Consider the following 23344-nt stretch of genomic DNA (forward strand, 5'->3'; position numbering starts at 1 on the left):
CAGTGTCACTGGCCCTCATATGTGGGATCCGAACCAGGGCCCTCTGGCATCCCAAGCGAGTTCTTAACCATCACGCCACTCGGCCGGCCCTCAGAGCTCACACTCTTGAGCGAGCTCTTAACCAACTGAGCCACTCGGCTGGTCCTTCTCACAGACTTTTAAACCATCCACATCCCTGGAAGAATTTCCTGGACTTGATCCTGTCCTAAAGGGAACCGTCATCACTTCCCAAGCACTTGGCTTCTGGAAAATTTTATATTATTTTGATAAAAATTCACTTGTTACTAAAACAATATTCACATCAAAACTAATGTATAACACATGAGGATACACACTTAGGGGGGTTACTTTCAAAATATGAGCCTATCTGATGTGAGGAAACTTTCTCAATACACAAGTAAGCACAGAAAATCAGGGAATTCTTTGCTTAAAAAACCCAGAAATTCCAAGTTTCTTGAACACTCCCCCACTAAGCATGCTAAGTGAAAAATATTAATCCAAAGATGAGAAAACTGTAGTCTATTATCCTATAGATAATTTCTTTAAATTTACAGTTTCCCCAGAAGTCCCAAGTTTAAGGACTGGTGTTGATTGATAATTTCTTTGGGGAAGAATTTGGTTTTAAGTTTAAGCAAAACATCCTCAAGAATCAGCAGACCTATAAAAACATAATTTTTATGAAAATGTTTGGAATTGTTTGCCACTAGATAACAGCTCAAAAACATAAAGGAAAAACAAATGAACTAAACAAATGAATGATCAACCTTTATCCAAAACTTAGAAAGTCAACATTAATTGTAGTTGTTCAGATAGTGTTTCCTGATCATATTATACAAATGGCTGACTTTTATAAATGTAGAGTGAATTCAAGGAACTTTCTCACAAAAAGTAACAATTCCAAATGCAGCCCCAAATATAAACAGGAACATTTATTGGATCTCTCTCTCTCTTTCTCTCTCTCTCTCTCTCTCTCGATAGCTGAAGGAATACATTTACTGCAAAAATAAAAAAAAATCCAAAACTTCAACAGTGAAGTTTACAAGTTAAAATGTTCAGCATCAACTCCAAGAAGTAAAATCTATGCCAGTAAATATTTGTACATACTAGCCATGTTCTTGAGTTAGTAAATAAATGATATAAGTAGGAGTCATACTAAAAGTAATTATTATTTACCTAATGTTGTAAGTAAGATGATCTAGTAAGGAATTCTAGAGGGGTTAGTACTTGTCACATACTATAAGTGATAGTTGTGGTATTAAAATGGCTCTAGAGGCTACCATTTAAGAGTTCTACATGATAGGGTTGAAGGATTAAATGAAGTTAACAAAGCATCTAGACTGACTATGGTTGGCATATACTAGGACCTAAAAAATGTTTTTCATCAATTATATAATAAAATTTTAATACTCATACAATATAATAATATAAATGCCAAGTAAGAAAGCTGGGTGAGTTTTCCGGAGGTGGTGCTAGACTAAGGTGTAGACTAGCTACTTTGAGGGGATCCTGTACTCAGATGGGCAATGGAGTACAGAAGACTAGGGTAATGTCAGATGTTACTGTGGAGACAGATGTGACCAGAACAGGAACTGACCATCTGGGAAGTGAGAAATTAAGTAAGTGAATGGTGTGATGAATAACGCAAGGTAAAGAAAAAGGAAAAGAAAGACTGATAAAGTGGCATCTGCAGCTGGAAAGCAGAGCCACTGAGAAGCACAAGGGTGCGGGGCCTTATTTATCAGTCTTGCATTCAAGCTTAAAATCCAGGAATAAGCTACTTTAGTGCGGCACTCCAGATGTATCTCCAGAAGGCAGGCCCCTAGGCTGCGCTTTGAGTTGCCAGGGCAATAAGCGAGCTGATTCTATCACCCTGGGTTCATCCTTAGGTGTAGTGTTTGATGGCCCTCAGGTTTGGAAACCCTATTTCTTCTTGAATTAACTAGTTGAAATTGTAATGATAACCTTAACAGGATGATTCAAAGTGTTATAATAATTCCATATTCAGAACTGTTCAATCATGTGGCTTTAACCTGTATCTAATCCTCAACAAGTCTCAGAAAAATACAGGTGGAATGTCAAATATAGGTAATACTTGCAGTTAATGAGAAGTATGTTTAGAATTTTGTAGGAAAATGGAAGCTACATTTCCACCTGAAATAAAAATAAAGCTGGCATCCTCAGTATTCTGAATATTCAATGTTATTCAAGTTGAGGGACAGTGAAAACATCAGCTGAGTCACCAACAAGGAACTTTTGTTTTAGTGTGTCTGTCTATTCTGTCGTTTGGTTAACTACCCATTAAAACATCTCCTTGTATACATTAAGAGGAAAAACAAATTAACGGAGTTCTAAATGTTCATAGTTTTAAAACATTTCAAAATACTGCATAAGTTAGAGGAGAAACATAACCGCAGCTACCACTGTTAGTAGTACACTGAGGTGGTTAGTGAGGATTCAAAGCCCTTCTCTGGGTAGCACTGGCCCAATGACCTGAGGAAGTAATCTTTTCCGGTCTAATCTCCTTATCTCTAACATAGGGTTGTACTTGCTTCATAATCATTGTTGGTAAGACCAATGTATGTTCAACAGCCTTTTCCTGCTATCACAATTATTTCTCCTAATATGTGCTAAGTACCATGCCAAATATCGTCCACACAGTCTACCTAATTGTCACCACAGTCTGACAATGTTCTTAGCATCAGGTGCTTCATTTTCAAGAACATCTAATCTGTCTCTTGGTTTTTTCCCCCTCTGTGATGTTAAAATGCATGGGCTTTTTGATTGTGTACTCTGAAAGAGGTTAAAAAAGATGACTACAGTTGGTCTGTTTGGTTTAACCTGTGATTTTTAAAATAAACTAGCTTTTATGTAATAGTTATAAAAGTTAATTGTATGCAAATATATTCCTCTTTATGGGAACTATTACATATATGAACTACATTAACTATTTAAAATATGCAACTATTTTCAAAGCCTCCTTTTTTATACCAGTTTTGTGTGCCATGGTGTAGTGCCTGTAGAACTAAGAATTTTACCTTAAGAGTACAATTCCAGAATGACTGCCTGTGTTTAATCCTGGCCCCACTATTTATATAAACAAAGGGACTAAAAGCTACATGGACCCTCTATGCCTGGTTTTCCTCTACTTTGTAAGCTGAGATAATGACAGTACTTACTCACATAGAGATGTTTGAAAGATTCAACAGGTTAACAAAGAGCTCAGAATTGAGCCTGGCTCATAATAAGCACTATGTAAGTGTTAGCTATTATTCTTATGTATTGATGTAGTGTAATAAAAAATATATAAAATTTACCATTTTAATCATTTTTAAGTACAAGGTTCAGTGATATTAGTACATTCACATTGCTGTGCAATGACTGCCACTCATCTCTGTGATTTTTTCATCTCTCCAAACTGAAGCGCTGTACCCATTAAACACACCTAGTTCCTTTTCCTTAGCCCCTGCAACCACCTCTCTACTTCCTGTCTCTATGAATTTGACTACTTTAGGTACGTCATATAAGTGGAATTATACAGTATTTGTCTTTTTGGGTCTGGCTGATTTCACTTAGCATAATATCCTTAAAATTTACCCACATGTAGCATGTGTCAGAATTTCATTTTCTTTTATGTAGTAATTCTAAAAATAATTCTTATGTTTTTACTTTATCAATCAACAGACCTACAGTTAAAGTTTTCAGTTCTCTCTGGAGTTGACAAGCTGGGAAGTATATACTCTTTGAGGGCAAGAACCTATCCATTTTGGATCCTTTTGTATTGCCAACACCTACCACAATGGCTGGCACTCTAATCAGTTAAGTGTTTGTTCAAAGAGTGAATGAATGAGAAGTACAGGAGCAACACTGATGTGCCTGTAATGCATTCAATCTACGCAGGAAAGTATCATCAGCAATACAGAGTAAGTTCATCAGGATTCCAAGCCTAAGTAATTACGCTAGGATTTAAGGACAGAGTTGTCTGTTAGGTTCAGGAAAGAATGGAAAAGACAAAAGGAAGCTTGGGAGGAAGTTTCAGAATGTACTTCTATGTTGTGTTAATCATGAATTAGTAGTCAACAATTCAATCATAAGTTTCTGAAATATGTGTGCAAAAGGTTTGATCTATTTTATTGAATCAACACAGCATAATGTTATTATGAACACCTTATTTAACCGTCCAACTTCACTGAGAATATAACATCACAGAATTCTGTATTTTTAATAACATACTGCTCACTGATCTTACTGGCATACATAAGGCTTCTAAGGTCATTATTCACTCTTAGAAGAGACATTTTAAGATTTCTAAGAAGGCCCAAAGCTATTTTTAAACAAAACCAGTCTCTGGCATGTAAGCTATTTTTGTTTGTTTGTTTAATGATGTTGGGGTATATGGTGTAGCTAAAGGTAGAGCAATGGGTTTTCAGAGACAAGGTCTGGTTGCTACTGAAATGTTTTCGGAGTCCAAGTAGGTATATCTGGATATTTTGGTTAGATGGCAAAAGAAAAGCTAATGAGAAGTAAGGTCAGGTGGCTCCGGTGGCCTGTGTGTGATGACCAGTGCTATTTTGTGTGGGCGAGGAATGGCTAGAATAGAATTCTAGAAACCCTTTAGAGAATTCTGGCAGTCTCAAAGGAAATTGTTCAACTTTTGTACAACTGAAAAGTATATTAAGGGGTAAGGAAACTAGAATTCAAAACAATGGTTATAACAATTACTGAGCATTTATTCTGTATAAGGCATTTTGTTAAGTGCTTTATATTTATTGATCCATTTTAATTCTTAGAACATCCCTTGAGGAATGTGTTATCATTCCTGTTTCACTGGATGAAGAAAAGGAGGCCAAGCTTAAATATGCTATTCCAGGACAAATGTCCAGGATTGAGGAGAAAAGTAATAAATTTGCTCCCAGTATTGGCTTTCATGACTATATTTATTTGTCCCTAAAACTAGAAGTTAGTAGGAGAAATACCCATTACTTAGATCAGGTTTGGACCTGGATCTGCTGCCATGAGACATTGTAAAAGGTGGCCAGAGACACTTAAAATATAAGAAAATTTAATAGCCCCATACTTCAGAATTTCATAAATGGTAACTTTAAAATGTGCTTATAAACACACATGATTCAGCAACCACTACTTTATAAAGATACTGAGGCAGAGTGGTGAAGGTATTCTGAGATGATGAAAGCTGGTTTTCCTTGAAGGATCTCAGATGCTTACAATCTAATTCAGGGGGAGATGAGTTAGGTATAGGTATACAAAGGAAAGAGAAGCGGGGGAGGGGGAAGGGTTGGGTTAAATTCAAATTGTAGGCCAAATATGGAAGAGGTCAACTTCTAGATCTCCATCTGGGGCACCACCGTTACACTGTGGGAAATCTGAAACTCCAGCCCAAGAATGAACAACGATGAGCAGCTTGTGAGGCTGTTTCATCGGGCCGGTGGGACAGACGTAAGTTGTTGACTTATATTAAAATTAACCGTAACAAAAGCAATTAATGAGCAGGAATATATCGTATTTTGCTGTGTATAATGTGCACCCAAGTTTTTGGTCCAAACTTTCAGGGGAAAAAAATCTTTCATTTTAATTTTTTAATTCAAATTGTTATTTGTTTACATTTAGGCACTTGTTTTTTGCATTATCAAGGAATTTTAACATTTACTTTTTAACATATTACGGTATAAGAAATTTTCTGTAACAAATCATTACAAAACATAAGAACACATACAAGGTACAAGAAATTTTATATACCAGTAAGAAATTTACGGTATTTACGCATCATAGAAGGCTAAGAACTCACTGTCATCATTGCAAGTTCGTCTTAAGTTCAACAATAATACCCTGCATTCCAGGGTATTATTTTATGGATATCGTTATTGATTTCTAGAGTTACACTTCTAACTCATAAGCATAAATAAAAAAATTAAAAACATTTATGTAGATATGGAATTAGTACTATCCATGTATAATGTGCATCCTGGTTTTTCCATTGCAAATTTGGGCAAAAGAATGCGCATTATACATGGCAAAATACGGTACCTGTTCATGTGTCATGACTTCTATCTTCTCCATTCTGAAACCTCTGTATCCCAAAAGTAGCCATTTATATTAAACCCCATGCAAGTATGTGAAAACCCCCAAGCAAATGATAATATTGTCCTAATATTTCTAATGAATAGAAATATCCAAATACCATATCCTAATTAAAAATTAACCAAAGGAAAAAAGATCTCTCTTCAAATTGATGTCCTGGAGGCATTGCAATAAAAAAACAGACGCCATTATAACCTACTTAGGAAAACCAAGGCAGTTTTCACTCCCAAATGCCTAAGCGTTTGGTAGTGATTGACAGACACATACTAAAACAAAATGTCTAAATTCAAAGTTCAGAAAGAATGGTGTGTGTTACCTTTGTAAGTCAATTTGTCTCTCTGCTGGTGCTGCCTTTTTGGCTACATCTTGCAGTTTGGGTGCTTTGGCGTTACCTGCTTCCAAACCCCCAGGGCTCTCCTGACTGACTGCAGCTCTCTTTCTTCCCTTGCTAAGAGGTTTACTTATATCATCATTTTTGGTTGCATTGCCCTGAGATTCAGACTTGGGTCGACGTCCTCTCCTGGGCTTTGAAGGGGCAGGTGGACCTGATTCATCTACCTTCTCGTCTGTTTTCTGTTGGATATTCTCCGCACCAGCGGCTGTTACTGTTCTTTTCTTTCCTCGGTCACTGCTGAGGTTGCCTTGGGTAGCCTGATCAGAATTAATCTCCTGAAAGAGCACAAAACAATTCTATAAACACAGATTCCTAAAATATCAATGATCTGTACTAGAAAGAAGTATTTTGAAAGTAATTTTAAATAAGTTGGGATTCTAGGGCTTCTAGTTAACTACATGCACCCCATGAGGAATGTAAACTCCTTGAGGGTAGGGGCTGAGCGTGGTGGCTACCACGGTGCCTGACACATATAATACACTCAATAAATGCTTATTAAACATGCACAGTCAGTATATATAAAATAGAGAAAATCTACTCGGTTTTGCTATCACACCCATTCTAAATGAAGGGGTCCTTTTTATTGATGGTATGCTCTAAATTTATCTTTTCAAAAGACAGGATCATGTTTTCATAGTTCAATGTTTTCTTTCTCTATGATGCATCTAATTATAATAATCTTTGTAGTTATGTGACATGAAGTTCTTTCTCACTCCACTCATTCAAATTTTTGTCTCTTCTTACTGCAATAATTAATCTACTTTTCTTCTGAACCTTTTTTTGTCCTTCTAGTTTAGCACACATATTACACATATTAAGTCATCTAAAATGTTCAAAGTAATAAAATCTCATTTTAATATAACAGGTATATGAACTATAGGAGGAACAACAGTTTTCAGAATCAAAGTTATTTTTATATGGATGGTATTTAAAATTGTAATTGATTCAAAGGAACACTAACATCACCCAAAAAATTAGACTGTATCTTTACAACTAATAATTTAACATTCATTTCCCTCAGAAAATCTTTTCAGAATGACTGGGGGAGAAAATATAAACTTTAATGTTTCAAGAAAATTTACTTAAATAAAAACTCACAAAGGTAGTAATTTAAGTCAGAAAATCCACACATCAGTGTTTCATTTTTAGGTTTATGCTAATGTTAATCCTCATTTTAAGAGAATGGGTAATACACGAAGGAACAAGAGTGAGGTGGTTCACATGAATTAAACTGTAAAATAATACACAATGGATTAGAAATATACAAAGTCTCCCCGGGGAAAGATGGTGATTCTGGGCAAAACAAAGTATTATTAAATCTGAAATAGGAACCATTCATTCAACCAACCAAATGCCTATTAGGTACAGAGGCTGCCAGGCATAGATTGGGGGACCAAATTGACAGCATTCCTGTCTTCATGTACATTAGTATTGTAGATGATTAATGTTTAAAAGAGCAAATAAACATTTAAGTATACGTTACCCCAAGTGCTAAGAGATTAAAGAACAGGGCATTCTGAAAAAAATCAGAGGAAGCATCAATTTCTAATAGGTTCTTTTGGAGAATTATTATTAGTTTGTCGGAAAAGTCATGACGCATTTTTGCAATGAAAAACATAGAAAAATACATCATGAGTTTTCCAACAACCCAATATTTAAACAATATCAAAGCAGGACCCATCAGATAATTCCAGAGAAAAGAGGCAGCATAAAGTACCTGAAGAAGGAAAGAGCTTGGAAGATTTAAGAAACTTGGACCATAAGGAGGAGTAGAGGGGACTTAAGATGAAAAAAAAAAAAAAGATAAAAAATATGAATAAACTGGCCATAACTAACATTTCTATTAACAATTACTTTCAAAGTAAATGGATTAAATGCTCAAAACTAGGGTGGCTGAATGGATAAGAAAACAAGACCCTTACATATGCTGCCTACAAGAGACTCACTTCAGATAGAAAGACATACACAGACTGAAAGTAAAGGGATGGGAAAAAGAGATTTCATGAAAATGGAGACAAAAAATCCCAAAAAGCTGGGGTGCAATACTTAGACCAGACAAAATAGACTTTGAAACAAAGGCTATAACAAGAGACAAAGAAGGAGCAAGTAATCCCACTTCTGGGTATTTATCCAAAGAAACACAAAACGCTAATTTGAGGGTGTGTGTGCATCCATGTTTGCTGCAGCATTGTTTACAATGACCAAGATGTAGAGGCAGCCTGGGTGTCTGATGGATGAATGTGTAAAGAGGAGGTGGTACATATATACAATGGAATATTGTTTGGCCATGGAAGGGAATGGGTTTTTGCCATCTGTGGCAGCATGGATGGACCTGGAGGGTACTGTGCTGAGTGCAGTGTCATACAGAGAAAGACACACGCGATGTGATTTTGCTTATCTATGGCATCTAAAGAACAAAATAAACAAAAAACTCACAGATATAGAGAACATTTTAATAGTTGCTAGATGGGAGGCAGGCTGGGGTTAAGTGAGAAAAGGGAAGAGATTAAGAAGTATAAATTGGTTGTTACACAGTAGTCATGGGGATGTAGGGTATAGCATAAGGAATATAGTCAATAATATGGTAATAACTGTATGGTGTCAAGTGGTACTAGATTTATCGGGTTGATAGATTGGAAGGAGGTTGGAGAGCAGGGTGAAAATGGTGAAGGGATTAAGGAGTACAAGTTGGTAGTTACAAAATAGTCATGTCAATTTAAAGTAAAGCATAGAGAATATAGCCAATGATATGGTAATAACTATGTATAGTGCCAGGTGGATACTAATCAGGGGGATCACTTCTTAAATTTTATAAATGTCTAACCACTATGCTGTACACCTAAAAGTAATACAATATTGAATGTCAAAGTGTAAAAAAAAAATAATCCATGCTAAAATGTGTACATTATTTGAAATTAAATTATCTTAATTAAAAACAATTCGATTTTATTCTACGTGCTAATGAAAGTCATTAAAGGTTTTTTTTTTAAAGATTTTTACTGGGGAATTAGGGGATGGGAACAGACAAGTTGCTGTCCTTTTTGTTCTTCAGTCTAGTTGTGGAGGACGTTGCCTCACTGGCCCAAGTTGGCACCATCATTGCGCTCTTCCTGGGCAAGGCAGATCAGTCGCCAGCTTCTGGACGGCCGCTCACTGAGGCTGCTGGCCGCTGGCTACACGGTAGCCCATGGCAACCCACTGCAGTAGGAGCTGCAGCATACGCCTTTGCCGGCGACTCACGGCAGCCCAGCTCCAGGTTGAGCTGTTGTTCGCATCTTAGCTGTAGAGGGCAGTGTCACTGGCCCTCATATGTGGGATCCGAACCGGGGCCCTCTGGGTCCCAAGCCAGCTCTTAATCAACACGCCACTCGGCCGGCCCTCATTAAAGGTTTTTAATAGAGGACAAACACAATCCAAATTACATTTTTAGAAGATCAAACTGGCTGCTATATGGTGATTGGATTGGAAGGGAGCAAAATATTAACAAGAATGTAAAACTGCTACAGCATTAGAAGTTTAGTCAAGAAAACAAGAACAGGAACAGGCAACTCACAGAAGACTACATGTAAATGGTCAACAACAATGGTAGTGAGAGAAATGCAAATTAAAACAACAGTGGGGCCTTAGTTTTGATACTTGAGACTAAAAAAAGTTCAGAAGAACTGTAAAACCTGTTGGTAGGTATGTAGAGAAAAAAGTACTGACATACCCTGCTGGTAGAGCTGTCAGGTGTTCTAATTTTTCAAGAAAGCAGTATGGAAGTATCTAAAATCTGTAATATTTTCCCTTTGACACAGCATTCCCACTACTAGGAACCTAGCCCACAGAGCTAAAACACCAGTAAATGTGTGTTCGTATAGAATATTTACGGCTGGCCAAGTGGTGCGTTGGTTAAGAGTTGGCTTGGGACGCCAGCTTTGAGCAGCAGGACCCTGGTTCAAATCCCACATTAGGGCCAGTGACACTGCGCCCTCTACAGCTCGACCTGGAGCTGGGCTGCTATGAGTCGCTTGTGTAGGCTGCAGTGGACTCCCGTAAGTAAGATACCATGAGCAGCCAGCAACCGGTGTGAGCTGCCAAACGCTGCCGTGAGCGGCCGTCCACTGATGGGCAATGGATCTGCCCCACCCGGGAAGAGCGCAATGATAATACCAACATGGGCTAGTGAAGCAACGTCCTCCACAACTAGACTGAAGAACAAAAGGACAGCAACTTGTCTGTTCCCCTTCTCCGATTCTCCAATGCTGTTCCCCTCCCCCAACTCCCCAATAAAATCTTAAAAAAAAAAAATTTAATGCCACATTGTAATGGCAGAAAGGGGAAAGTATTTATGTGTATACGCAAATAAAATAATAAATGAAGACTATAGAGAAAAAAAATGAACACACAGAGATTAGGATGTTTAAAAGGAAAGAACAAACTACATTAAAAACCACACACATGGTCATATTTACACATCGATGAACATTATGTACATGTGCATATGTGTAAAGAACCCATGCAAAAGCCAAATGAAGAAGAAAATCAGTTGGTCAGCTCAGGTACAAAGAAAAAGAAGATTCCTAAAGGATGACATTGGCAGTGCTGCTTGCCTGTATCCACAGATTTATGTCTTGGTTCTTTTAACCATCTTCCTTATTCATCTTTCATATTACAATTTGATTTCCCTCATAGAGAAAATAATAGGAGAGAATGTGCTGACTTTTAACCATGCATATTCAGTTTGCTGGATAATTTTCATATACATAACTAAAAAATTGGTTTGTATCAATCTCTTTGAGAAATTGGTTAGCAAGAAACATTCCCTTAGAGCAGCGGTTCTCAACCTGTGGGTTGTGACCCCTTTGGGGTCGAATGACTCTTTCACAGGGGTCGCCTAAGACCATCGGAAAACAAAAAGGTATTTACATTATGATTCATTAACAGTAGCAAAATTACAGTTATAGAGTAGCAACGAAAACAATTTTATGGTTGGGGGTCACCACAACATGAGGAAATGTATTAAGGGGTCGCGGCATTAGGAAGGTTGAGAACTGCTGCCTTAGAGCTTTATCTATTTTTTAGTGTACTAACAAGATGGTTTTTGAGCCTATTAAGACTGAGGACCAGACCCTGGAAAGAAATGACTGTATCAACTTACAGGAGACCTGAGACCTGAGGAGAAGGCTATCAGGCTTTTGCCAAAATACAACCCCTGTCTGTTCAGGATACAGCGAATTTGTTAAAACATTCTTTGGAAGTGTGACAAAGCTAAAATAAGGGTTATTCAGATCAACCAGAAAGTAACATTTTAGCCTCTCAGAAATTAGAATTTAAGTGTCCAATATATCTTATATAGAATTTTACAGCAGAGGCTGGAATGTAATATATAACTATTTAACTAGATAAATATTTGTATACCTGTACCACCTCTTAATATGCATTATAACTATGTTTAACTGATTTGCATCTAAATGTGTTTGTATCAAGACTGTCTAATTCTATACAAGGATCCTACAATATTCAATCTACTGATTTCTGAATTCCAAGAGTTTTGACAGTGAGAGGTTCCCTCTTAGCTAAATCTACTGAAATACTGAAGGTCAGATAGCAAACAGCAAGAGTTTGGATAATTCTCATTATCTAAACATGTATCCTTACCTATTCAGCTTGAGTTCAGATAACAAAACTGGATAGGAAAAGCTCACCTACCAGGGGATAACTGTATGGTCCTATATTTTATGTACCCAAAGCTAATTCCTAAAACATTTGATAAATACCATAAATATATGGTAGACAACAAAAAGATACGTAGGTGAGGAATGTAATTCTGTGTGAAAAGAAATAATAGTATCTTCACACCATTCCTACTGAAGTAAGTTATCGATTTCATTTTACAGTTGAACGGGAGCTTAGAAAAGTCAAGCAATCTGTCCAAGTAAACATACAGCCAGTGAGCAGCAGAGCCAGGATTCAGACTCAGGTTTGTCTGATGTTCCTACCAATGTTACACTCCTTTCTATCCTGCCAAAAAATTGTTAAGAAAACTGGGTGCCATAGTTAAAAGGTCAACAACAAAGAATGCAGCTGTTAAACAAAAACTCAAACATTTAAAAAGGACCACTCAAAAGTTTAACTTTAAAAAATATAATAAAAACAAAACAGTGCTGACCCTGGCAGGAGTCAATAAGCTTCTGAAAGTAAGATCTCAAACACTCTCAATTCTTATTCTTTCAAGGGTTGGGAGAAGTAGTGTGGGAGAAGGATACATTATGGATGACCACATAAACTCTGATAAAATGAAGTGGATATACGGCAGAACCATTTTTGGAGAGTGGAGGCATACTAAGTATAGCAAGCGGTAGAATACACACAGGTATAATACATAGTATACATTAACCTCTTGACTGTGGGTTTCTTACCCCTGCCATGAAATTTGTAATAAGAATCTCCATGGGAGAAATCCACTTGTTAAATTTTAAAATTTACCTTATTCTTTACAGGGTCAATACTCTTTACAGGTGTGACCGAAATAATTCTCACTGGGTTCTCTTCATTTTCACTAACTCCAGTTTCTGCTGCTTCTGAACTCTGTTCCCTATTGAAGAAAAATAAACCAAAGCTTCTTTATTTCATCACATGAATAGAAAGTTTATACTCTCAGTATACCAAAAAAGAAACAGAGGCTCAGGCTGGTTTAGAAGCCTGGCCAAATGAAGCAATGTTAACAAGATTCAGTGGTTAAAGACCACTGCTGCATTATATCACGGTATTGATTTCCATTTAACCTTACTAATGTAAAACAGAAATGGCAGCCTAAAACCACCTGACAGAAAGATTAGTTGTCAAGAAACAAAATAACACAACTATTCTAAGCCCATCTCTTGGGAGTGGGAAACACTAAAACAAAACAAAAATACAATGATAAGAGTATTATCAGATGGAAATTCTTATGCAGTAGCTATGATAGTAAATGTGACATGTTAAAATGAACATGGAATATTTTTGTTAAGTGGAAAGGTTATTTTTACTCAACTCTTGATAATCTCACTGAATTTTAAAAAGCATATAAATTCAGGTTATATTTTCATATTTTCCTAATTGTTAAATTTTCTTATGTATATAAACATTTCTATGTAAATTAGTTACATTACAAATCCTTATGATTTTTCCCTTTAACTTTTCTACACACTTAAAATACTATATGGTTTCAAAATGTGTAGTCCTCTCAACTTACATTAATTATACCAAAATTCAGCACTATTATTTTGTATCAAAACGTTTCCTAAAGTCTATTTTTGTGATACCAGTGCTTTAGGAAAAAATTAAAAGATGTGAGTGATAGTAACAGAAATAACTGGGAAAAAAATTACCTTGATCGATTTCCAGTTGAAGGGTTTAGCTCTGAATTTACATTAATATTGCTACCAGTCTCAGCTCCAGTGCTTCTAACATATGGTTTCCTTCCCGTTGCTGATAAAGGTTTGTTTACTGCACCTAGTACTCCAGCAGGTTTTGGCTAAAAATTACACATACGCATGTCATTTTATACCTTACTGAAAAGAATACATAGACATTTAGGCACATGTAAGAGATATTGTTAAGTCTAAGCCAAGGAATTACTATTACTTTGGAAAGTTAAATCCTAAATTGTAAAGTTAAATATTAGATTTGTTAGAAATGATAATTCTGTAAAATTGTGTTTATATGAATACAAGTCATAAATATTACCTGTACTTAATAACTAGGCAATATTTAATTATTCCTTATTGCTCAATCAAAATGAAAAGTGCCCCTAAAATACAGTGAAATATATAATAAGATATAATAAATATATTACAAATAAACTATTGAGTGTATATAGTAATAGGGTTAATCAAAAATTAAATTTCCTTCTAATTTTTTAGGTGTCATATTACTTTTTATAAAAAGAATATAAATTGTCTAACTCATTAAATACTTTAAAAGTAATTTTTCTCTTTCTTACACATCTAAATTTATTATACTACTTTTCAGGAAAATCTGCTTTGTGGATTATAAGTAACTTGAAGCCTATCAGGACATAGTCATAATTCAAAAGAGGGGTTCATGACAGGAAAAAAAAAGCCTTAGAGAACAAATGATTTAAAGGCTATAATCTCAACATGATCCCTAAGAATCAGGAACTATAAAATCTGGGGGATAATTAAAGGTTATTTCTAGGAATATCAGAAGAAATATATATATGAGATAAAGATCCCCAAATTATCTACTACATAATACCTTTCCTGTTAACAGAAGTACTCTTGTCTCTTCTGAAATATAACTCTTGTCATTACAGAAGTCCTATAAAAAAAAAAATCAAAGTGAACATGTGTATTTTATTACATTTTTGCTTACATATTAATTAATCAAATAAAGCGTATTTAATGAACCATACCCTAAGTCTAGCTTTAAAATTAAATCAATGGCACGTAAAACTTTGGCAAATGTCAGAGATAAATTAAATCACATTTCAAATAAAATACTCATATTTTTCACATAGTTTAGGGCAAATAGTCTCCAGTTTATTCACTGAACTATCTTCTCCATTCTATTATAAAATCTACTTTAGACTCTCAAAGAATCCTATTACGCATATATTAGGCACTTCATATTTACTAAAAACATTCCACACTAGATCTCAAGAAAATTATCCTCATTGAAAAAAAGTCAGTTTAATTAAAAACATTTTGTTTCTTAGAATCATAAGTAGACTGTCCAAATCATAAAGGTAAACAAACACACTGCCAAAATATAATTAAATGAATTATAATGTGCTTTAGCAGCTGTGATACTGACCAATTACTAAATGAATTAAACCAAATGTGGACAATGATGATACTTTCTTGAAAGTTATACCTATACAAAACTTAAAGACTTCCAAGTTTGATCCTTCTCTGTTCAATATCCTGGGAACAGCACACAAATAAACCACAATAGTGTCATGGAAGCAAAATGAATTACCACAATCAAGAAGTTCATTAATTTTTAAATAATCTTACCTAAAAAATCTATTTTTTTCTTTTTTTATGTTTACCTTCATACTAGTGTCAGGAAAGAACAGAGAGCCTGTAAAGAAATTACACTTTTGGCATCTGTTCTAGGCAAAGTTGTATCATTTTATTGTTTGTTTGCACAAAGGCTTTTATGTAGCTAAAATAAATGTTAGAAAGCCTGGGCACCAAAGTTCATTCATTTCATCCAGGAAGATATACTACAGCCTTAATATAAGAAGTGTGATTAAAAAATTTGGTGAATGCTACTGCCGAGTGCCATCCAATGGAAAGGCAGGGATCTTCAATACAGGAAGCAGTGCATCAAACCTTAGTAACAGTGTGACAAGTTTCAACTGGTTTGGTGCAGTCGGGTATGAGCTATAGTTGAGGTGTGTTTTTGTTTTTTTTAAAAAGATTTTATTGGGGAATTGGGGAAGGGGAACAGACAAGTTGCTGTCCTTTTGTTATTTAATCTAGTTGTGGAGGATGTCACTTCACAGGTCCACGTTGGTATTATCATTGCGCTCTTCCCGGGTGAGGCAGTCGCTCGCCAGCCACTGGACGGCTGCTCATGGCCGCTCACGCCAGCTGCCTGCCAGCCCCACTGCAGCCTACGCTGTCACCGGCAACTCACGGTAGCCCAGCTCCAGGTTGAGCTGTTGTTCACCATCTTAACTGTAGAGGATGCAGCGTCCCTGGCCCTCATGTGGGATCCGAACCAGGGCCCTGATGCTCACAGCTGGCATCCTAAGCCAACTCTTAACCAGCGCACCACTTGGCCGGCCCGAGAAGGTGTGTTTTAAAGTGTGCTATAAGTCATTCTCCATCATGACAACGCTCCATCTCACACATCACTTCTGGTACGGCAATTTGTGTCCGATAAAAACATTATGGTGTGTCCTCATACACCCTTATTTACCAGATCTGGCACCATGTGACTTCTGGCTCTTCCCCAAAGTCAAAATGACCATGAAAGGTAAACGTTTTTAACTGATTCAGGACACTGAGGCAGCCATGATAGCACAACAAAAGGCACTCACGAAAGAAGACTTATAGAACTGCTTCAGAAAGTTGCAAGAATGATGGCATAAGTGTGTTCGAAGCAAGAGGGAATATTTTAAGGGGGATTAATGGCAATGTGCCTTTTACTGTAGTAAAATTTTTAAAAATTTAAACATTCACCATATTTTTTGATCATACTGTGTATGTATGCTAATTTTCTAGTGTTTGAATTTATACCAGGTTAAAAGCAACATATTAGAATAGGAAATGAGGAAAGCTGCTCATTGAAAAGAGACAAAAACCTAAGTTATTATTAAGAAGGCTAAAAAACGTTGTGTTTCAGATATTAAAACAGAAATCAATTAAAATTAGGTGTAGTGACAACAACAATTTAATTTTTGAGGATGGGATCACTATTGTATGAAGATTCTATTTGGGTACTATTCCAGGCATGATAGCCCTGGGTCAACAATAAAGTAAATTTAAATTCAGGAGATCACTTAGGACTATTTATAAAGACCAGTAAATTCAATGAGAGGGCAAATAACTTTGCAATTCATTATTTCTATCAAAAATGAGGCATAAGAAATGTCATATACTAAATCATTAAAGAAAATCTGATTAAAAATTTTGTCAATGTATGGCATTCAAAGTAGAAAGCTCTGTTTCCTGGAATGTTCTTCTGTAAAATACTGCAAGGGGGATATAACTAAAGCATGTCTAAGCTTTAAAAATATGTAAAAAAATTTTTTAAATGCCATATTTTTTCCAATTAAAAATAATTAGAATTCTGTTTTTTTTAACAAAGCACAGGAACGTTAAACAAACTTCAAAATACTTTAAAGCAGGAAATGCTTTTTCAAAAAAAGTTTTAAAAAATGTTAATAGTAAATCATTTTCAAAGGAAATATCCAAAAGAAAAATATTCACTATTTTCTCTCCTAGATATGACTAATTCAAAAAAATTATCTGGAGAAACTTAAACTTTAGTTAGCTGGAAAGCTTCTTTACATAAAAAACTTAATTTTCTGATAGCAGAATAAACATACTATGGAATCATTAATAAATTTATTGACTGCTTATTATATGACAAACTCTTAGGAGCCTAGATATCATACTAGTAATTGTTCACAGGTATTATTATCATCTGCATTTTAGAGATGAAGAAATTGAGGCTTAAAAGAGTAAACTTGTCTAAAATCCCTCAAGTTAGAAGTGGTTGATTAGAATCTAGGTCTATCAATTATCAAGACCAATCCCATTAATTCTAACTTTTTATTTCACACACACACACACCCACACCCACACACTCTCTTACACTGTACCAAATATTCTGTTTACTTGTCTGCAAAAATACTAACAGTGTTTTAATAAAATGAGATTAAAATAATTTAAGAAATCTGAAAATTCCTCTTACATACTAGAAATATCCAGAAGGAATAGCTCACTTAAGTGTAACCACCACCACCAGGCTTGATTTGTATCCTCCTACTCTGTAAGGTGAGCGTATTTACTGTTCAGGGCTCTGGAAGACAATTTCTCATTTCTTTATAAACGCAGAGGTATTTTTTACTCTATGTCAAGACAATCCGATATCTGCCACTAGAGTTGATGGTAACTGAAACTGAAATCATTTTAGTGTGGTAGAAAAATGAGGGGAAGAAAATTACCTTTTCAGGTTGTGTAAAAAACTTCATTGGAAGGACTGGGTCCTTTGGTGAATCTGCATTGCACATAGCACTTTTACTATTTATAACACACAGAGCCACGTCACATACTGTATAAAGTTTCTAGGGGGGACAAAAAAAGAAAGGTCGTATATAATTTTTCAGTAGTGCCCAATGCATAAAATGGAATCAAAAGAAGGATGTATGGTTATTACTTATTCCTTCAACATTTTACATTTATATTTGGCATTTCTTCTCATGTAGCATCCTGGTAGACAAAAACCTTTATCTTAATTTAATATGAATGCCAAGTATGCATTAAAAACAACAAACCAAACTGAAGTAAACCAAAGGAAACATACAAAAAGGCTATCTCCTTGTCTATAACTCTTACTAAAAGTTTTTCAGATAGTATAGTTGTAAATTTTATTAGTTCTTATCCCCCTACTCTGTAGAAGTTTTAATGTCTTTTTCAGAGGAATAAACATTCAACTGTAATGAAATGCAATAAAAACTGACTATAAACATATATATTTTTAAAAACATTCTGTAAACTAATTTATTATGTAATAGAAAAAAACAAGTGGGATAAGGGCCATAATATTTTTTCCTGTAACATCTTAATACCCACTGGCCTAACACATATCTTACTTCATTTGTCTTGGATTCATCTGGAGACTGAGCATCTTTTGTTAACTTGATGTTCTCTGCCATCTTCTTCATAAAGGCATGGCTATTGTTTTCATTCTTTGTCATTAAAACTTCAAGCATGAACCACAGGCACCTAAATGGTAAACACAGTCACATGTTACAGACTAAATGTAGGTGCTTTTGCTTAATGGATAAAGTATCTTATTGGGAAGTTCTGTTGTATAAATATAATAAGAGTAAAATATAGAGAAAACCCTAATGATTAATAGAAATATCCTGTGAACATTCAATTCCAATGGAAAATTAAATACTAAATATGAAAACATAGCTTAATGAGAAAATCTGACAGTTTCATGAGGCACATAAAGACTCATTCTATAGGTATTCAATAAACATTTAGATGATTTGACAGCTTATCACTAAGCAGTCACATCTCAAACCATTTTTGCTGTTTTCCACTTGTTACAGTATACTCATTTAATACATAAAGTGTCTGAAGGAACCAACTGAATTTCTAAGTAAAAATGAATCCCAAATCAGGATGAACATTAGAATCACTGGGGAACTTAACTGACAAATCTAGGGTAAGACCTGTTTTTAATAAGTTCCCAGGATCATTCTCAGGCAGCCATGGGACTCCTGCTTTACCGCATCAACAGGGGAGAAATCGTTTCATGACAATCTATGTATAGTTCATTGCCTATATTCTATGTAAGTTTTAAGAAACTACTGTAAGGGAGAAATTTAGCAATAGATTAATGGAGTTTGTTTTAAGTAGACCTGTTTTACAAGAAATACTAAATTGAGTCCTAAATTGAAGCTGAAATGAAAGGACACTAGACAGTAACTTGAAGCCCTAAGAAAAAATAAAGAACACCGGTAACAACACAGGTAAATATAAAAGCCAGCATTATTGTATTTGTGGTTTGTACCTCCTTTTTGTGATATATGATTTTAAAGGCAAATGTATGAAACAATTATATCTATGTAAATGGAAACAATGTATAAAGATGTAATTTATAACAACAATATAAAGGGAGAGGGATCAGATGTATAGGAGCACAGTGTTTGTATACTATTGAAACTAAGTTGCTATTATTCAAATTAGGTTGTTGTAAGTTTAAGATGTTAATTGGAATCACTACATAACAAAAAACACATATGACAGAGAAAATAAACAGATACATGGCAGAAGTAACTCCTTCCTTATCAGTAATTACTTTAAATGAAAATAGATTAAATCTCCCAATTAAAAGCAGAAGTAAGCAGAATGGATTAAGGAAAAAGAAAAAAAGATCCACCTATAACCTGTCTATAAGAGACTCACTTTAAATATAAAAACACAAAACATCTGAAATTAACAGGATGGAAAAAAATGTATTTCATGCAAACAGTAACCAGAAGAGAGCTAGTAGATATTTTGTGATCAGACAAAATGGACTTAAAGTAAAAAATGATTATAAGACACCTAGAAGGACTATACTGATAGAAGGTTAAATCCAGCAAGAAGATATGACTACTATAAATACATACAAGGCTAACAGAGCCCCAAAATCTATGAAGTAAAAATTGACAGAATAAAGGGATAAATAGGTAATTCTACATTCAAAGAGTTTAATACCTTATTTTCAATAATGGACAGAAAAACCAGACAATAGATATCTTGGTCTGGTTCAACACGGTGACATAGGAAGATCCTGAACTCACTCCTCCCATGGACAGAGGGTCTATAATTACATATGGAAGAATTTCGTCTTAAAAAATTTAAAGTCGGCCTGAATGAAGACCACACATCAGGCAAAGAAGAAAACCACACAAAAGCAGGTTGGAGAGGCTGGAACACAATCTCTCCATAAACCCCACCTTCAATGCTGCGACCCATAACCGGGAGGAAACTCAAAACCTGGATCTGCTTCATGAGGAGCGAGGTGTCCAAATCCCACATCAGGCACTCCAACTTTTAAGACATGAACTTGAGAGACAAACCCCTCAAACAACTAATTTTGAAAACCAACAAGGCTCATGTCTGCAGATCCACAAGATAGCAGCAATCTGAAAAATGGGCTCCTGCGCTCGAACCCACCCACCCCAGGGGGTCCAGCTCAGGCAGCTGACCGTGCCCAGACTTAAAGTGAAAGATGTTCACCTGCTTATAGGGCAGGCATCTAATTTAATACACATATTTAAGGACCTGCTGGAATGCTCTCTGGGGATGGAGACTAGCAGGTATCATCTTGGTGCTTTCCCTCTGCAATGCTCGAGAGAACCAGGAGCACCTTTACATGTATCTAATGCTCCAATATTTGTGGCTGCCGCCCAGAGGATGCCTCTTGATTGCCTAGCTCTAGAAGTCAGGGGAGCTTGTGTTCCTGGTCATATGGGACTATAATAATTGGTGTCACCCAGAAAGGGGCACATACCTCTGTTTGGTGCTGGGTTTTTTTTTTTTTTTTGGACTGCTGCCAGGAGATACATCTACATCACCTGGCTCTGGTAGCCAGTGCTTGTGGGTTCCACAAGAGTGGAACCAAGAGTTCTGTAATCAGGAGTTCTTAAATAGCTACCACCCCCAAGGCACAGCAAGAAGTGGGGGACTCAGGAGCTCAGTGTTTCTGCGAAGGAGGCCTATTAGCTAATCATCATGACTGGCCTGAAGAGAAGGCCTCTAATTAAGCACATCTAAGGGCTAACTATAATCCTCACCCAGAGGGCAGGCGGGATCTTTGTGCTTAGCCTCTGCTATGCTCCAGAGCACCAGTGTCTCCCAGAGGAAAGCTTTACATGCACCTGGTGCCGGTTTTTGTAGCTGATGGCCAGGGGACACTCCTTGATCACTTGCCTCTGGTGGCCAGAGGGGTTTGTGTTCCTTGGTCCCATGGGATTGTGGCAATAGGAGGGATAGTTCCTGGCAGGCTACCATCCCCAGGACACTGCACAATAGACTGAGGCACAACCCCCATCTTTCTATAAAGGAGGCCACTTGGGTTGTCCCGGAGCTTCAGACTGAGAGGCAGGCTTCAGGTTGGGCACACATTTAGTGGCTTACAGAGCTGCTCTCAAGGGACACAGTCTGTGGATGCCAGCTTTGCACTCTCCTTCTGCCTTGCTCCAGCTCGCTGGTGTCTCCCAGAAAGGAGCTTGTACATGTCTGGAGCCCTGATTTTGCAACTGCTGCCTAGGGGACACCTCCAAATTGCCTGGCTCTTGTGGGGCTTATGCTTGCAACCTCTCAGGACTGTATATAACTGCATATTTTTAAAGCTGCTGCCTGTGGGTTTGGCTTCCAGTCAGCCTGAATCTAGGTGATGAGATCCTCCCTGTTGGGCCACTGACAGGTCTTGCCACATCCTCAACTACTGAGAGCTATTGAAAATAGGCTGCTTGGGGGCCGGCCAAGTGGCGTGATGGTTAAGAACTGGCTTGGGATGCCAGAGGGCCCCGGTTTGGATCCCACATTGAGGGCCAGCGACACTGCTCTCTACAGCTAAGATGGTGAACAACAGCTCAACCTGGAGATGGGATGCCGTGAGTCATCAGTGACGGCGTAGGCTGCTGTAAGCTACCATGTGTGGCCAGCAGCCAGCGTGAATGGCAGGCAGCTGGTGTGAGCTGCCAAGGCTGGCGACCCATCTGCCTCACCCGGGAAGAGCACAATAATACCAATATGGGCCAGTGAAGCGACATCCTCCACAACTAGACCGAAGAACAAAAGGACAGCAACTTGTCTGTTCCTCTTCCCCAGATTCCCCAGCGCTGTTCTCCTCCCCCAATTCCCCAATAAAATCTTTAAAAAAAAGAAAATAGGCTGCTTGGACAAGCACAAAGGTTTGAGAAATGACCAAGAGCTGGGGCAAAAAGGTTCAATTCCTACAGGAGGCCATTCCTTCAAGACTGGGAGAGGTGGCTGTTTCATGTAATGCATAGAAACCAACACGGAGAGCCAGGCAAAATGAAGAAACAGAGGAATACATTCCAAATGAAAGAAGAAGATAAAACCTCAGGAAAAAACTCTAATGAAATGGAGATAAGTAGTTTACCTGATGGAGTTCAAAATAATGGTCAAAAAATGCTCATCAATCTGGGGAAAGGAATGGATGAACAGAGTGAGAACTTCAACAAAGTGATGGAAAATCTTAGAAAGTACCAAACGGAAGTCACAGAGCTAAAAAATACACCAGAACTGAAAAATACACTACAGGGTTTCAACAGCAGGCTAGATGAAGCAGAAGGACCAGTCGACTTGAAGACAGGCAGTGGAACACCTAATAAGAGCAGCAAAAAGAAAAATTAAAAAAAAAGTGATGACAGCTTAAGGGACATATGGGACAACATTAAGCAGACTAACATTCACATCATAGGCCTCCCAGAAGAAGACAAGAGGCAGAAATCTTATATTAAGAAACAATGGCTGAGGGCCGGCCGAGTGGCGCGTTGGTTAGAAGTTGGCATGGGACACCAGCTCTGAGCAGCAGGGCCCTGGTTCAGATCCCACATGAGGGCCAGTGACACTGCCCTCTACAGCTAAGATGGTGAACAAC

At 36.8% G+C, this 23344-nt stretch overlaps 1 protein-coding gene across 5 annotated transcripts in view; it reads right to left on the reverse strand.

Moving 5' to 3' along the window:
• The window catches only part of PDS5A (PDS5 cohesin associated factor A), a 126236-nt gene that overhangs the window by 4383 nt on the left and 98509 nt on the right, over positions 1–23344 (reverse strand). For 4 of the 5 annotated variants that reach the window (XM_019640861.1, XM_019640864.1, XM_019640862.1 and 1 more), the window contains exons 27-32: positions 18807–18939; positions 18159–18278; positions 14732–14794; positions 13843–13988; positions 12959–13067; positions 6413–6765 (exon numbers count right to left, since the gene is read on the reverse strand). In XM_019640861.1, the coding sequence (XP_019496406.1) occupies positions 6413–6765; positions 12959–13067; positions 13843–13988; positions 14732–14794; positions 18159–18278; positions 18807–18939 (924 nt within the window). Of the gene's footprint in view, positions 1–6408; positions 6766–12958; positions 13068–13842; positions 13989–14731; positions 14795–18158; positions 18279–18806; positions 18940–23344 lie in introns of those variants that run through there. The other variant, XM_019640865.1, reaches the window with a different exon arrangement.

Source organism: Hipposideros armiger, unplaced genomic scaffold, assembly GCF_001890085.2.
Source record: "Hipposideros armiger isolate ML-2016 unplaced genomic scaffold, ASM189008v1 scaffold_53, whole genome shotgun sequence".
In the NCBI taxonomy this organism is placed as follows: Eukaryota; Metazoa; Chordata; class Mammalia; order Chiroptera; family Hipposideridae; genus Hipposideros; species Hipposideros armiger.